This window comes from Bombyx mori, chromosome 20 (assembly GCF_030269925.1).
Source record: "Bombyx mori chromosome 20, ASM3026992v2".
Lineage (NCBI taxonomy): Eukaryota > Metazoa > Arthropoda > Insecta > Lepidoptera > Bombycidae > Bombyx > Bombyx mori.
In genome coordinates, this window is record NC_085126.1 from 7,039,736 (window position 1) to 7,057,706 (window position 17,971).

At 37.2% G+C, this 17,971-nt stretch overlaps 1 protein-coding gene across 5 annotated transcripts; it reads right to left on the bottom strand.

Moving 5' to 3' along the window:
* Positions 1 to 351: 351 nt before the first annotated feature.
* Positions 352 to 16,876, bottom strand: LOC101740405 (glutamine synthetase 2 cytoplasmic). 5 transcript variants are annotated; one of them, XM_004925284.5, is made up of 8 exons: positions 16,671 to 16,876; positions 8,216 to 8,265; positions 7,438 to 7,635; positions 4,482 to 4,643; positions 3,858 to 4,071; positions 2,947 to 3,204; positions 1,877 to 2,016; positions 352 to 517 (listed from the first exon to the last, which is right to left on the bottom strand). In XM_004925284.5, the coding sequence occupies exons 2-8, from the start codon at positions 8,241 to 8,243 to the stop codon at positions 366 to 368; spliced, it is 1,152 nt and encodes a 383-aa protein (XP_004925341.2). In that variant the 5' UTR covers positions 8,244 to 8,265; positions 16,671 to 16,876; the 3' UTR covers positions 352 to 365. The 5 variants fall into 5 exon arrangements, with proteins under 5 accessions (XP_004925341.2, XP_062530369.1, XP_062530370.1 ...); XM_062674385.1 differs by lacking the exon at positions 16,671 to 16,876 and adding an exon at positions 14,987 to 15,032 and having other exon boundaries at positions 8,216 to 8,345; XM_062674386.1 differs by lacking the exon at positions 16,671 to 16,876 and adding an exon at positions 11,845 to 12,104.
* Positions 16,877 to 17,971: the final 1,095 nt, after the last annotated feature.

The following is a 17,971-nucleotide window of genomic DNA, read 5'->3' on the forward strand; positions in this document are numbered from 1 at the left end:
CTTTTACTTGGGTGACATTCAGAAATTATCAGTCTTGGTTTTTGGTGGTGACAGTGGGTAGAGACAGTTTTCATCCTGATCCTTTGAATTTTTCTTACGGCAAGGAATAATACATGTATTCTACATATTTTGCTAACCATTTAAAGCCAAGTGGTCAATGAGCTTATTATCTGTGTTTTAAATAATAAAAAAAAATAGAAAATCAACTTGATAATATGCAGTCTGAGTGAATTAAAGGATTTTTGGGTTTGGGTTTAAGGTTTATTGTATCAAGGATTTGCATTGGGGGGCAATTTTGGGAATTCATTAAAATGGGAAGATCTTCCACCGAGCGGGTGAAAAATACAATAGTTTATTTTTTTTAATTATAATTCGTCAAGTATACAAGTGCGCATGAGTGCATCGGTCACAGAGTACGGATCGCAGTTCGAAGCCGGGCGCCGATCCTCGAGGTACCCGCGTTTTTCTGCCTCCACCTGCCGAGGTATTCTTATACTGGCACTGCGGCTAGCAACACCTGGAAATGTGGTTTTATGTACAAACTTATTACGAAGAACATGAAACTAAAATCATCACCGCCTTTGTTGGATAATATCTGCTAATTTTGATTATCTGTGCTCCGACTTTTGACTATTCGGATGTTATGACCTAGTAACTATGACTATTTATTTATTTATTTAGTAACTAATCTTATTTTAATTTTAATGAAAACTTTTTTAAATTAAATGATGAGATGATATGATATGGGATGAAATATAATCTCAGTAAAATAGTGGTCATTTACAGAGACTTTTTCAGTGGACTTTTTGGAGGATCCTGAGAAGTTATGTTCAGCGGCTTTGTTTCATTTTCCCACATTTGTGCACTTTCACAGATATTAAACAGTTAAGAAACCACCGTTATTACACATTTAAACCTGAAGAAACACTAAATAGAAAATAGAACAAATCACGCAACTTCACTCCTCGCATTCCCGCCAAAAAGTCTGACTTTTGACTGTCAGTGTGCACGTGATAGATGTTATTTTCTCTATCGAAATTTCATTCGCGTGTCTTAAAGTAATCTGTGATATCTCCGGTAGCCACATAAAATACTTCGTGGGCCGTCTACGGTATAAAAAAATCTTATAAATATAGAAACAAACACCGATCTTCGTTGTACTTGATAATAATAAAACATAATGAAAAAAAACATAACTGATATTAACAAATAATATAATAGAATAACATTAAATGAGTCGACTATTATCAAAGCCGGCAATCTGACTTTTGGACAATGATTGGTAAATCAGAAAAACGAATTATTGACTTTGTATTCCATTTGGCAGTCACAAAACTCTTCGGAACGACATCTTAGATAAATAACAGGTTAACTATTAACCTTTATTTAATGCAGGTTTTGAACCGTATTCTTTGAAGGAGACGATTATATTATTCAAATCAATCTGTATTGACATATCAATAAATTTTTTTTGTCCAAATGCACAGATTGCCACCTTTGATAATAGACGACTCAAATGTAATATGTATAGTCGAAGTCAATTAAATATGCATTATTAAGGATATTTTAAAAACTACTGGTCAAATCTTGATACAATTTAAATAATCATTCAAATCGTTTCACCCAGAAAAAGCTTCTATTATCTATAGACACATAAAAAAGTCAAAATCAGAACCTCTTACATAATTGTGGTCTGTTACGTCCTATCTTTGGTTTGACATTGTTCCGGCCGCTACCTAACTTCAAAGAATGGCGGTGTCCAACTTCAGAATTTCATCGAATTCAATAGAGCCGGTTGTTGGATGTATACATATACACACCCATCGCCTTTTATTTGTATACATATATAAAAAAAAACTTTTAATGTAATGTTTACCCGAACTAAAATCATGAATGCTAGCGGTTTCGTGGAGTCCTGTCAGTCGGCGCTCGTTATCCTTGCCGCCGCGAGGGTCGTATACCTTAATGTGCTTCATGTGCACTTTGGAGAGCTTTTCAATCGCCCTCTCGATTTCACTGCCAAAAAAAATGGTATCAAAAACATTCAATTGTTTTCATACATAACATAACTACTGTCAGTCTGTTAAAGAAATAAATTATCTATACTAATATTATAAAGAGGAAAGATTTGTTTGTTTGTTTGTATTGAATAGGCTCCGAAACTACTGAACTGATTTGAAAAATTCTTTCACTGTTGGAAAGCTACGCTATCCCCGGGTGATATAGGCTATATTTATTAAATTTTCAAAAAAATTAGGGATCCTTACTGAAACTCCAATAATGTAATCCATTTGTATTAGAATTATCGATAAATTCTAAAGCAAGAAGACTTCATTGCCAACGACTTAGCACTAGTGAGGGAAACTAACGAACTATAAAAAAGAATGGGCATTACGTTGGTGGTAAGGCGTATTATAAGCCCCGCGCGGGTAGGTACCACCACCCCGCCTATTTCTGCCGTGAAGCAGTAATGCGTTTTGTTTAGAAGGGTGGGGCAGTCCTTGTACCCTAAAATCGACTTAGAACTCATGGCTCAAGGCAGTCCTTGTACCCTAAAACCGACTTAGAACTCATGGCTCAAGGTGTACGTGTAGTACTTTTATTACGTTTCTTTCCTACCTATGCTGATAGCCTTGAGAGGCTATATCAGCGTTACCGGACGAGTAGGTGCGCTCACGGGGATCAAACCTGGTTAAGTTGAGCACTGCTTCACAGAATCTACCACCGGATCGGAAACGCGACCCACTGAGAAAATCCGGCGAGAAACTCAGTGGGCTGTGTCTGTGGGTTAGTTTACTCACCGAGCCCTTCGGCGAGAATCGGCGAGAACGATGACCGGTGCTCGAGGTACCTAAAAGCACCGTTAGTGGATCGGGAGGATCCGGAATGCACGTCATTCGTATAATAATAATACGCATTTAAACAGAAAAAATAGAACACACTTACGTAATTCCCCCTTCATCTCGCATTTTCTTTGTCGAGAAATTGTGGTGAGCACCCGAACCATTCCAATCCGACACCGGTTTGGGGTCGAAAGTGACGATGACTCCGAACTCTTCAGCCAGACGATGCAGGATAAAACGAGCTATCCACAGGTCATCTCCAGCTGACACGCCAACGGAGGGCCCGACTTGGAACTCCCACTGCGAGAGCATCGCCTCAGCGTTCGTACCTGTGATCGGCACTCCAGCATACAGACAGCATCTGAGAAAATAAAACATCTCTTATCACAACACTCGACGTTGAAGCGGAAAATAAAAGAGCAATTCATTTTAATTTTTTTTTATCCTTCCGTTATCATCTCTACTATAATAGAAATACGAACGACTGTATGAAGTGGAAAATACCTATGCACATGACGCTGCATGAGTAGCTGTGATTACAATAATATTGAAACGGGTATAAAATAATGTATCCATTTTTTTTTGTATTTTTGGTTAAATGTTAATTATGTATAGATTTTACCCGTGAACCAAATAAAAAAATATAAAGAAGAAACCAATCTCAACTTAATTGCATTTAATTTGTTAAACAGTCTATTTTGGCGGCAGTGCAAAATATCGGAAGTAATGTTGAGTTCACGCATTGGTGTCAATGGCAATCTAAAACATTTACGTGGCAAGAAACAAAAAATATACATTTTCTATGATCCCTCAAATATATTTGAAAGGACCGACATCCTTATATGGCATAAGAACACTTAAACGTTGAATTAAACAATTCTAAATGTGTTTGCGAAAAATTAACACGAGCTTTACATCTTTTAAGACGTCGGGCCGTTTAGAAGGATCCAAAAAAAACTGTAAGCGCATTTGTTTGAATAAAATATAATGTTGAGAATGAACATCCTCACTTACTTATAATGGGCTTCAATGAGATCCCTCGCGAAGACCTTGTTAGCTCCAACGCCGCAATAATATGGTCCCTGGGCAGGAGGGCTTCCAGTTGTAGGCCACCCAAACGGTCTAAGGTCAGAGTCGAGGAGCACGTACTCTTGCTCTATGCCGAACCACGGCTCGTGGTCTCTGCAGCGGTCGTACGCTTCTTGGCATTTAATACGGTGGTTTGTCTCTATAAGAATTTTATTGAACTACAATAGATGAATAGACATGATGTGCTCTCAATTTTGGATCATCTCTAGTGCATTTTATTCTCTATCCATTCGCCGGTAGCCTCGAGGGGATATTCCAACATCGCCGGACATGTATACGGTGTTCAGTCTAAGACCATTAGCCCATAGACACAGCCCACTGAGTTTCTCGTTGGATCTTCTCAGTGGGTCGCGATTCCGACCCGGTGGTAGATTCTGCGAAGCACTGCTCTTGCTAGAGCCAGTGTTAGCAACACTCCCGGTTTGAATCCCGTGAGCTCACCTACACCTCAAGGCGAAGCTGAAATAGCCTCTCAAGGCTATCAGCATAGGTAGCATAAAAAAACCGTTCTATAGTTTGGATTGGAGCGTAAGATAAACCGTAACTAACTTGTTGGTTGCATGCTGTAATCGTATGTGTCGCACATGACAAGCACGTGGTTTCCGCGCCGGAACGGGTCCCTGTATATGGCCTGGGGCTTCAGGTGCGTGTCTGAGTTCGTGCTTGTCGTCTGGCCTGTAGAGCTGCCGTCGTAATTCCATATCGGCAGGTCTGGCAACATCAATGAAATATAAATATAAATAAATTGTTGAAATTAAAAATACAACTTAAAGCAGCACCCTAAAAATCAGTCTAAGTTAGTTAGTTGTAGAAAAGTCTAATTTTTATGCTACTTGCTTTCTTACTGATGGTAGGACCTCTTGTGAGTCCGCGCGGGTAGGTACCACCACCCTGCCTATTTCTGCCGTGAAGCAGTAATGCGTTTCGGTTTGAAGGGTGGGGCAGCCGTTGTAACTATACTGAGATCTTAGAACTTATATCTCAAGGTGGGTGGCGCATTTACGTGTTAGATGTCTATAGGCTCCAGTAACCACTTAACACCAGGTGGGCTGTGAGCTCGTCCACCCATCTAAGCAATAAAAAAAAATAGCTGCGTCCTCAACAAAATGCAATTTTATATAAAAAACAAGATGATTCAGAAAGCTAATTACGAAAGATAATATAAGTCGAAAATACATCCGTACATAGATTCTCTTGTATATATATCACAACGTAACGGTTTGTGCTGGGGACAAACTGGGGATATAGTGGATTTTGATGGGCAAGTTCCGTACCCTTCCTCGATTAGAGATGTCCGAACGAACAAATTTACTTCTAATAAAAAACTACCACGCTTCGCTTTTACTGTTGATAAACACACGCAATAAAACAATTTTAGCAAAGCACTCGCGTTTCTTTCTTACTACTATGGCAAAAACATAAAGAACGCGCTAATAATATTTGCTCAACGCAGTTTCAACTTAATCCGATAAACTTTGAATAAATGTATTGACAACCCTGTTTTTGCCGCGAAGCTGTAACAAGTACCGGTTTGAAGGGTGAAGCAGGCGACCGTTTCATTATTTAATTGAGATTTAGAACTCATGTGTCGGTGTCTGCGGGCTTCGGTAACCAAAACACTAGTTCTCTAATATCCAGTTAATAATAAGAAAAAGAAAGACCATCAAAATCGGGTCACCGAGTCAAAAGTTATCGAAATGAAAAGTTCTTCTTTTTTGGAGTCGTTTAAGAAAACGTATAAGTACACAGTAGGGTTATGATCGCTTAATTGATCCCTCCATGCAAGATATTATCTTTATAGGGAGTTTTATGTATTTGTCGAGATGTCAATTTCAATTAAAGACATCATGAAAACGCTACGACCGTCTAAGGCCCCGTTTACATTATCGGCGAACAATTCTCCGGATAGCAAGCCGATTTCATTGGTACACGAATTCGTCTGTAAAACCCAATGGTATAATATGTAAAAATCGTTCCCCACGGTCGATTCGTTACTACGGCTCTTATCTATTTAATAACAAAAAAAAAGAAGGCAAAGGAAACTTGTTAGTTTTTTTTTTTCATTTTAATTTGAAACTTATTGAAAATTAAGATCAATCGCAAACAGTAATCCGCTCGCGACAAAATAGGTGACCACTTCACTATTTTGTTCACGGTTCAACTAAACAGGAATACAGATCAACCGTCGTTTGATTTATACCAAAAACTGTGAAATAAAAGAATTTCTCAAATAATATACATGTGTTCGGTTTGGGTGGCTGTAGGTGTCTTGGGTATAATTAACAAGCTGTTTTAAGCTATTGCATAGCTTTTATCGCGGGCCTTGAGCGCGGCGACCGAATCATGAAATTCCGTAACGAAAAAACCTAACACCCCTCACTCCGCCTACCATGTAGCTCGCGTTCAACACATTCACACATTACGCTTGTGTAGTGTTTGTGAATTAGCGCGTCGCGTGACGTCACACTGCATGCGCATCATGAAAAGTCTGCCCATCTCTCTCTCGCGCGGTCTAGCTTATGAGTGTGAAGGGGACAGTTAATACTTTGCTTTTATTAATGTTTAATATAGCGTGGTCTTGTCTTATTATTGTTTTAATATTAAATTATCATTGTCTAATTATAATTGCATAAGTTGATAAAAAATGCTATGGAATAGCTTTACCGCGGCAGTTCCTGGGTGCCACACGTTTTTTTTTTCTTTCTATTCAAGAATGGATCAAAAAAATATTTACGTGTTATTGAAACAAGCGTGTTAAATATGCTAGAACACACAAATTGAGAATGAGTTCATCTAGATCATAAATGTTTTATTAAACGCTATCTCTAACCGAGAATCGATCTCGGGTTCACTGGCAACAAAAGTAAGGTCACAAAACTTTAACAAAACGCGACGATAATAGTATCCACACACCACTACAGACCAAACACAAACGTAATAAATAAAGCCCGCTATTACGTGTAAGTGGGAAGCCACACAAATATTCCATTGAATAACTCTAATTGCTCGCACACCCTCGTTTGGGGGAAGTGTTTACTTTATTACCTACTAGAATGAAGTGTGTATGTTGGGGCTTGGTCAAGTGTGGTTTTTTTTTGAATGAGGGATTACTGGCGTCCCAATGGCCTTTCCAGTTTCACCAGGACAGGTGGGCGAGCAAAGGCTCAGCCAGGAGGGATGGGATTTGCTAACAGCTGCCCGAGCGTCTCCAAAGGAGGCCTAACAACTCAAGACTAACTGCGTCGCGATTGAATCTACTACCGGATCGGAATCGCGACTCGCTGAGAAGATCAACGGCGAGAAACTCAGCGGGCTGGTGTTTAGGTTAGGTTGCACGTCAAACTCTTTGTCGAGTTCTACGAGTACGGTTACCGGGGTCCCTAAGTCTGCTCCTAGAGTTAGAGCTGAAGGCGTCCACATGTGGTACGGCACTATTAAAGTTAGAGGGTAAGACAAAAGCTATCGGTAAGGAATCTTAACGTTTTGCTTGCAATACAGCACCCACCTTTAGGAGTTTCTGGAATGTAGTTCAAAGTCCTGTCTTTGCAACGAACATGCTCGCCGGAGCCGTCGATCCATACGTATGTGGCGAGGACCTTGTCTTCCGGCAGCGGTAGATCTCTATACCGGTCCAACAGTGTCTTCGAGAGGAATGCATTCGGAGAGTTCTGTAGCACGGGACCCGATAAAATTTTTGGATTATCTGCAAAAATACGTTAGTATTCGTTATATAACAGGTGTGACACCGTTACTTTGTGATGCCCATGGGCTACAGTAACCGCCCAAACCTGAAGTTGCGTTGTATTAATTAATACAATTTACTGAAGTCGTCGTGGCCTAAAGGATAAGACGTTCGGTGCATTCGTATCTAGCGATGCAACGGTGTTCGAATTCCGCAGGCGGGTACCAATTTTTCTAATGAAATACGTACTTAACAAATGTTCACGATTGACTTCCACGGCGAAGGAATAATAACGTGTAATAATAAAAAACAAACCCGCAAAATTATAATTTGCGTAATTACTGGTGGTAGGACCTCTCGTGAGTCCGCACGGGTAGGTACCACCGTCCCGCCTATTTTCTGCCGTGAAGCAGTAATGTGTTTCAGTTTGAAGGGTGGTGGGTGACGCAATTACGTTGTAGATGGGCTCCAGTAACCACTTAACACCAGGTGGGCTGTGAGCCAATCCACCCATCTTAGCAATAAAAAAAATTATAATAATAATAGTAGGTACAATTCATTCAGATTACCTACGAAGAATTATAAAAGAAAAACAGCTAACCTTGCACTTTGTTTTGAGTTTCCGACATTTTTCTAGCACCGCTTAATCACCTGTAATGAGATATAATTGAATTGTAGTACATTCGCTAAATACGTACAATATTCATAGTTATTATGCGGCATGCAACGTACTGTTAGCTACAGTATTCCTTGAACACTAAATTATATCGAGGGTTGAAAGGCTATTATTCCCTTTAAGCGATACTAGATGATGACCGGTTTTTTTTTTGATAACGCCATCTTGTTGTGTCTTTAAAGCAGTTAGATGCTCTCAATTAAGAAAAATAGTATTATTATTCGCCAATAGATGTCGGGAAGAGTCATAAAGTTGATTATCGATAAAGTTGATTATTGAAAACACGAATAAACAACATTTTCTGAAAATAAATCGTACATAGATCGATATATCGCCCCCGAAATCCCCTGTATACTAAATTTTATGAAAATCGTTGGAGCCGTTTCCTAGAATCAGATTATATAAGTATAATATATTAATATAAAAGAATTGCTCGTTTAAAGGTATAAGATAAGATACCATTATTTTTGTATTAGTACTGTCCTTTTTGTTTGTTAAAACGTAAATAAATACTCGTAATCAATGACATTGATTTTAATATTATTCATATAATCTATACAAACAACTGCTTCCTCTTGACGTGTTCAGAAATACATAAAACATCACATTAATTTAAATAACAAGGTCATGTTTGTTTTTATATTATAATACGTAGTTGTTAATGAACATGGCGTTTATCGCAAAGTCAAATCAAGCAGCAATCGCGTGTTACAAGAATTTGTGTGGTGACGCTTGCCTGGTCTTCTACACAGATGGTAGGACCTCTTGTCATTCCACATGGGTTTCTGCCGCGCATTTCTGCCGTGAAGAAGTAATGCGTTTCGATTTGAAGGGTGGAACAGCCTTTTTTTTTTATTGCTTAGATGGGCGGACGATTTCACAGCCCATCTGGTGTTAAGTGGTTACTGGAGCCCATAGACATCTATAACGTAAATGCGCCACCCACCTTGAGATATAAGTTCCAAGGTACAACGGTTGCCCCAGCCTTCAAACCGAAACGCATTACTGCTTCATTGCAGAAATAGGCAGGGTGGTGGTACCTATCCGCGCGGACTCATAAGAGGTCCTACCACCAATTGTAACCATACTGAGACCTTAGAACTTATATCTCAAGGTGGGTGGCGGCATTTACGTTGTAGATGTCAATGGGCTCCGGTAACTACTTAACACCAGGTGGGCTGTGAGCTCGTCCACCAATCTATGCAATTTAAAAATTAAAAGAAAGATCCGTAAACAATTTTAAAAGGACAGTATTAAAATTATAACTAGTCAGGTCATAAGTATTGTCACACAGTAAAAACTTTTCTTTTAGAATGCTGGCCACAAAAAAGTTTATTGAATTCGAATTTCGAATTGTTCATGAAAATAAAAATGTATACTTTTAGAATTTTACTCATTTTTAAATATGGAGTGGACGCTTAAAGAAGACCGTGTTGCAGTTATTGCGTTGCATCGTTGCGGTTACGCGCCAATTAAAATTTTTAACATACTGATAAATTTGAATATAACCAAAAGATTCGTTTATCGTACCATCAAACGATACAATGAAGACTCTAGTGGAGATGACAGGACAATAAGTGGTCGCCCTCGGTCTGTTAAGACTCCAGCAGTGATAAAAGCTGTGAAGGCGCGAAATCAAAGAAATCCCAAACGTAAGCAGAAACTGTTGGCCCTTCAGATGGGGTTAAGCAGAACCACGGTGAAAAGGGTGTTAAATGAAGACTTAGGGCTTCGGGCATATCGAAGAAAAACAGGACATCGTTTGAATGCTCGTCTAATGGACCTGAGACTGAAGAGATGCCGCGCTTTGTTGAAGCGGTACGCGGGAAAAAAATATCGGGAAATTCTTTTTTTGGATGAAAATTTTTTTACCGTAGAAGAGAGCTACAACAAACAAAATGATAAGGTGTACACGCACACAGTAGTGAAGAAGCGAGCAACCGTATTCCGCGTGTCCAACGAGGTCATTTTCCATTCTCGCTCATGGTATGGTTGGGAGTTTCTTATTGGGGCTTAACAGAGGTACATTTTTGTGAGAAAGGTGTAAAAACGAATGCAGTTGTGTATCAAAATACAGTCCTGACGAACCTTGTGGAACCTGTTTCTCATACCATGTTCAATAACAGGCACTGGGTATTCCAACAAGATTCGGCGCCAGCTCATAGAGCGAAGAGCACACAAGACTGGTTGGCGGCGCGTGAAATCGACTTCATCCGGCACGAAGACTGGCCCTCCTCCAGTCCAGATTTGAATCCGTTAGATTACAAGATATGGCAACACTTGGAGGAAAAGGCGTGCTCAAAGCCTCATCCCAATTTGGAGTCACTCAAGACATCCTTGATTAAGGCAGCCGCCGATATTGACATGGACCTCGTTCGTGCTGCGATAGACGACTGGCCGCGCAGATTGAAGGCCTGTATTCAAAATCACGAAGGTCATTTTGAATAAACTTTAGTGTCATAAGAATCATGTTTTGTTAAGTTCATTTTGGTATATGAATGGTTACATAATGAATAAACTTGTTTCAATTATTTTACATTAAACATGTGACAGAATTTATGACCTGACTAGGTATATATCGATAAAATATTAATTATGAAATTTATGCATGTCTTAAATTATGAATCTATCTAATAGATATGAATGGAAACCTTAATGTTTCTGTGATTGTAAAGAGCGTCCTATACAGCTGTGTAAAGAATTCATAAGCAAATATTTTGTAATTGTAATTAATTGTAAACCATTTCACGTATCTTCGTGCGTAAAAATGATTTTAAGGCGCCATTTGAACAGCTGATATTGAAAACAAATATGGCGGATCGAAACATGTTTTCAAAGTTCATCAGACAATAAAAATATTTTTGAAGCGAGACCACTACATAATTTATGTGGGTGCGTTTTTTTTTTATCAGGCTTCATGAGCACACAAGCTCACAGTCTACCTGATATTAATTGATTTAAAACGATTCATTTATTCTCATAAAATGGACATTAAAAAACTTGTTACAATTTTAAATTTTTGACTCAACGTTTTTAAACGCTGGACTGGCAAAAAAGGAAAAAATAACAGAATCAAATGTTCTAGTTAATAATATGTTATTTAAAAATTGATGTAATTATTATTATTAATATTATCGTCCATAATTATTAATAAAATATTTTGTATCTCAGGAATGTGGACAAGATAGGATCATAATAACAAATTACATTATTATTTTTGCAACGTTTCGGTCTTCTATTAGACCTTCATCAGGCATCTGAAACTTACACATATTGATAACCAACAATATAAAAATAACAATTTTCACTGCACTGCCTTGTAGTGCAGAGTAAGATAGTGATTGTTGGAATTCATATTATGGTTAATATTGTAGTGTTGACAATTGACAAGAGACCTATTTTGTAGAAAACAAAAAAATAATAACAAAATTTTAAGCAATCAATTTATAATCGGCGTGGCCTAAAGGATAAGACGTCCGGTGCATTCGTATCTAGCGATGCACCGGTGTTCGAATCCCGCAGGCAAGTACCAATTTTTCTAATGAAATACGTACTTAGCAAATGTTCACGATTGACTTCCACGGTGAAGGAATAACATCGTGTAATAAAAATAAAACCCGCAAAATTATAATTTGCGTAATTACTGGTGGCAGGACCTCTTGTGAGTCCGCACGTTGTGACTATACTGAGACCTTAGAACTTATATCTCAAGGTGTGTGGCGCATTTACGTTGTAGATGTGTATGGGCTCCAGTAACTGTGAGCTCGTCCCCACACATAATCAATATAAAAAATTAAATAAAAAATAACTAAAATTTCGGTATTCGCTTCATTAAGCATTTTATTTCCGTCGTAGTCCACGCACGGAATTACAGACGATTTATCACATGTAGGTCAAAACACTACGATCCGAAACATCGTTCGATGTTTGAGACTTCATTAATTTTTTTTTATCGGATAACACCGCTGGGGAGATTTTTAATGACGTAAGACATTATAAATAAAAACGTGATTCGTACAATAATTTTAATGAAATATATATCTTATTTCAACTTTAGATGCTTTAGATGAGAAAAAATATTCTTATTATTAAAAAGAAGTAAACTATTGTAATGTAAAGTCTTATTGTATTGTATTTGTTTTTTCTATTTCTAAAAATTCCATTAACTAAATCTTTTTTTTTAAATACTATAATAAATAGGTACTTTGCCAGACCCAACTCGTCAGTGCTGAGGTCGAGATTAGGAAACCTACAAGGCCCTTAGCAAAAGTTCTTTAACCTCTTTTCGCTATCGAACTTTTTGAGCTTGAACCTTGTTTCGCATCATTTATTTATAAATATAATAATATAAATAGGCAAAAATAGAACAATAAATAATTTTACTTTGTTCCACAACGATGATTTTTTTTTAATAAATTCTATTTTGGTCACAACTTTTTCCCCAATAATTTACTAGAATAATGTCAATGACAAAATAAGAGGAAACGTAGTTCAAAACGAACATAAATCTTGAGGCGTCAGTGATTATAATCGAATTTCAATACTAGTAACCTTAAATATTATTATGTTCATCAATACAGAATTTTAATGAAATACTCAGCATGGGCAACAAATGTCAAATCCCCACACGTCTTTATATACGCAAACCGCTTGAAAAGGTTAGAGTATAAAATAGACTTTTTCTAAACTTAAAATATCGAAGATACATTTCGAAGGATTGGTAAAGGTTGAAGGGAATGCTCTATCTCGTTCCCGCAAAAGCAATATTTTTGTTTTTTGTATTATCTATCGAATTCTTACAACTTATAACTGTTATTAGTACTAAACAGCTTTTGCTTTTAATGATCGCTTCGTTTTCGCGAGTATTCTAGACTTTTTTAATTAAGATCAATGATTTAATAAAGCCTTTCCCTTAAAATGGATCACCCATATCTACATCACGTGTGACGACTAGAAAAGATCTAAAGTAAGTACATATTCGATTCCTTGCTTCATTATAGATCTATAATTATTTATCGGACGATAAAACAAATCTTTCAGCGCGCGCCTTATATTAGCACCCACGCCTCTCGAGCGAGTGACTAATCAAATTCATTCATCGCATGTGCGATCTATCCTTGATCCAAGATTAATTATCGTACTAAGTAACTATGCGACAATATTATTAATGACCGGTATTTGTGCGCAGTAAATTATTACAACTGTTATTGTGAATTCGTTTAGGTATTGAAAATTCATAAATAGGTACGTGTTATTTGTTGTATGTGTTATGTTTTGCCACGAGTAAGCTTAGTTTAGTAAATAAATAAAGTTTTGTTGTTTATTTCTTTCACAATGGCGGAAGTGCCCCAAGGTCAGCCCTTTTTTTTTTTAATACATAGACGCGTGTACAAGTTCACTATGTAACTAGGATTAAATGGTTCTGGAAGACTGTAGATGTCAATTTTTTTCCTAAGCTGATAACCTTGAGAGGCTATTTCAGCGTACACTTAACTAGTAGGTGTGCTCACGGGGCTCAAACCAGACGACGTTGCTAACACGAACCCTAGCAAGAGCCGTGCCTCGCAAAACCTACCACCGGATCGGAAACGCGACCCACTAAGAAGATCCGGCGAGAAACTCAGTGGGCTCTGTCTATGGGTTAATTTACTCGTCGAACCCTTCGATGCAAAGCAACAGGTTCGACGAGAACGATGACCGGTGTCAACTACGTAAATGCCTTAAGTCTCTGTTTTTTAATATGTACTAGCTGACCCGGCAGACTTCGTAGTGCCTCAATCGATAAATAAAAGACCTAAACTTTTGTATAAAATAAACTTAAACGAACAAAAGGAATTTTGATATTTATCTAATCATTTTAAACCTTCTCTGGACTTTTACAAATAATTCAAGACCAAAATTAGCCAAATCGGTCCAGCCGTTCTCGAGTTTTAGCGAGACTAACGAACAGCAATTCATTTATATATATATATATATATATATATATATATATAGATAACGCTTTACTGCTTCACGGCAGATATAGGCGGGGTTTTGCGAGTTTGATTTCTATTACAAGAATTTAATGTATCATACGGAGAAATAAATCGTGAACATTTGTTAATTACGTATTCAATTAGAAATATTGGTACCTGCCTGCGGGATTCGAACATCGTCGCATTGCTTGATGCGAATTCGTATCGTCTTATAGTTAAGGCCATGGCGAGTTGGACATCGGCCGTTGGTATGCGTGGAAATTTTTAAATTAATCTGACGTCGTCTTGAAGTCGATTAAAATGACGTTCAAATATTTCGTTACATAAATACATTGATATCGAGCTTATAAACCGCGTTACAAAGATATTTAAAAAATATCTTTACAATGATATATTAAAAAAAGGACTGAAATATCTCTAATAAGCCCACGCCGTAATTAATAATTTTTCTAAGTCAGTTCTTGTTGAACTTGCGGTATTCTGGAAGAGATCACCTTTAGCGACAGATCGCTTATGCTATGATTTTTCCTGTATCATGGGCTCCGAACAAAACGCAAAGCAAATAAAACAAAGAAACAAACAACAATAGTTCTAACCACTAGAGCAACGCAGCTGTCAACTAGGCAAAGGAATAAATAGTATCCCTTCGCCTCCCACACGGAAAGCAAATGACACTGACAGCTCGTTAAGGACTGGTTGCCGCAAATACCTAAATCTGTACAAATCATATTACTGTCATGTCAATACTCAACAATCTCTTTAATTGCGAGAGTTAGATTTTCCGGGAAGCATTTATATGATCCAGTCCGAAGAATCGGATAGTCGCTCTGCATATTATATGTATACAACACTTTTATACGTTATTTTAAAATGACGACAATTTTTTTATTGCTGTTGTGGGAGCTCATGGCCTACCTGGTGTTAAGTATTTACCGGAGCCCATAGACATCTTTAACGTAAATGCCGCCATCCCATCTTTAGATATGAAGGTCTCAGTTTTACAATACCACGGCTGCCCCACCCTTCAAACCGAAACGCATTACTGCTTCCCGGTAGAAATAGGTCGGGTGGTGGTACCTACCCGTGCGGACTACCGCCAGTCATCTAGAGAAATAAACAAGTAGGTACACCGACTTCCTGCAACTATTACCTTGGAGCGTTGGATATCGCTTGACACGGGTAGTTATTTTTGCTAATCGATTGATTATAAATTTTATGCATCAAAATGTAATGTCACACATGAACGCGGGTAATGCAACGACGAGCCAATTACTAAAATAGAAATACTTTAGTCTTATTTAATTAAATAACACGCAATCAATTTAGGAATTAGGAAATGAATGAATACATAATGTTGACTTTTTGTTTATTTATTATTATCTAAGTTGGGTAGAGTTTTCGGCGATTGTCGGACCTTATTTAAACATCACATCACTAAAGTCTCCGCTCACCTTGATATATGGTTGATTACCTAACTAAATTCTGTAATGGAAGTCTGATGTAAAGCCTGCGTTAATGATACCTACTTCAAGTTTACAGACTAAAAAAAAAAAAGGATATCATTGCTCATTTAAACATCACATCACTAAAGTCCTCGCTCACCTTGATATATGGTTGATTTCCTAACTAACTCTGTAGGTAATGGCAGTCTGATATAAGAGCCTGTGTTAACGATACCTATTTCAAGTTTACCTACCAAAAAAAATGGGTATCATCGCCTTATTTTAACACAAGTCAATGAATAACGTAACTTACACCGTAATATGTCGTTGCCAATTTAAAATCTCCTATGTGACATTTTGGGCCAAAATTATGTTTTCATAAATTAAGAAAGTTATTTTGAATACATATACTCAGCAAAAACTCCCGTGTGCATATCTCAATAACTTACTTTATGACGCGTCAATTTAAAAAAATTCTAAGTGTCGGTTTGAATTTTATTGTAGATCAAACTATTCTATTTGCTAAAAAATACTTACATATATTTTTTTCGGAGGTAGTTTTATTAGATTTTCTCGAAAATACATTTATTGCAACGACAAATAAGTTTTAAAAGGACAATAGCACAGCATGCTTACTTACTCAGCGACATTGAAAATTAAAATTAAGTAAAAATAAAACTACTTTTTAAATTCATAAAGTTTCATAATGTTACCTTAGAAGTTAAATTTAGTATTTCCTTCGATTTTCGAGAGATATAAACATAATTAAAATTGCTTTAACGATTTAATCTCGTACTTTTCTGTTATTGTCATTAATTACATTATTTTCGATTTTTCGAATAATAATAACAAGTGTCCGGATTATAATTGAAATTGTCGTGATCAGAAACACCTGTAACTGTAAAATAGCAGCACCACGGAAAACCTTAAAGACTTCGAAATGCAAAGAAAGTTAAAATTTACCTTTTATTGTTTATAATCGGTAGCACTAATCATTGATCACAAAACGAACTAAACAGTCGGACGTCTATAATCAAACTGACATCAGGAGACACGGGCGCGTCATAGTTAAACGCTCAGACTAGTTCACTGCCGTATATTTTTAGAGTTCTACAGTGCAATTATAATTAAGTGAAACCTTTTGTTTATGATGTGCGCTAGAAGAAATTAAATTGTATTTTAAAAGGTTTTACGACCGAGCGATTGTGACGCTGATTGAGGGTTCCCACTCCGGGTATTTATCTGAGGGCTTCGCTAAAGGACATCAAAGTGCAGTCAATATACACTCTCCATTACAGTATTAGATTTAGAAACTTTGTCGGCCTAATTCATGCGTTTGTGTTTCTTTTTATTAACCGACTTCAATCGAAGGTTTGTTTAAAATAGAAACATCTGTAAATAGCATCTACAAAATTTTATTTCATTGAAATTTGGAATGAAATTTGCCAAAAAATATTCTAAGTTGGTGAATGATTATTTTTATAGCCCACGTCATGTTTAATGGTTACCGAGGCTCATGGATAGTGACGACATCTTGAGACGTGAATTCGAATCATAATTCTGTTGCACAATGACAGTCCCATCCTACAAATCGCAACGTATTCTCCGGGACAGATATAGGTAAAAAGGTGTTACTTTAAATACACTTTCCACCATTACTAAAGAGCTATACTGGCCATTTTCCAGTGAATTCCTTCGTCGCGTTTTACGACACCCACCTGAATTAAAATAATATTCTAGATAATTCTAAACTAGTTACCAAGCTTGACTTTACACTACGCGTAATGTATCTCTTCTGCAAATGTACATGAAAACAGCAGGCGTATTAAGGCATCTATGTATTTGGAAGCAAACCAGAAAGTTACAACAATACCGTCTTTACCATAAGGGCACACGGGGCCCGTGCCCAGGGCCCCCATTCTCAGGGGGCCCCGAAGGACCGACAATTTGGTTACCAATTGTAGTCGAGAGCGGTCATTTTCGCAGCATAAGAGAATAAAAAATGAATTGCGAACAACAATGTTACAAAAACGGCTGAGTAATTTGTCAATTATGTGCATAGAAAGTGATATCCTTCAAAAAATTGACTTTAAAGATATAATGGAATATTTTGCTCAACAGAAATCCCGAAAGAAACCATTATCGTAATCGTCACCAAAAACCAGCAGCATTCTAATATAATTAATATTATTATATCGTACTGTATTTCATTACCTATAATAAATAGTCATACTCAGTAAAAAAATGTTTAAGGTTGGTGGCGT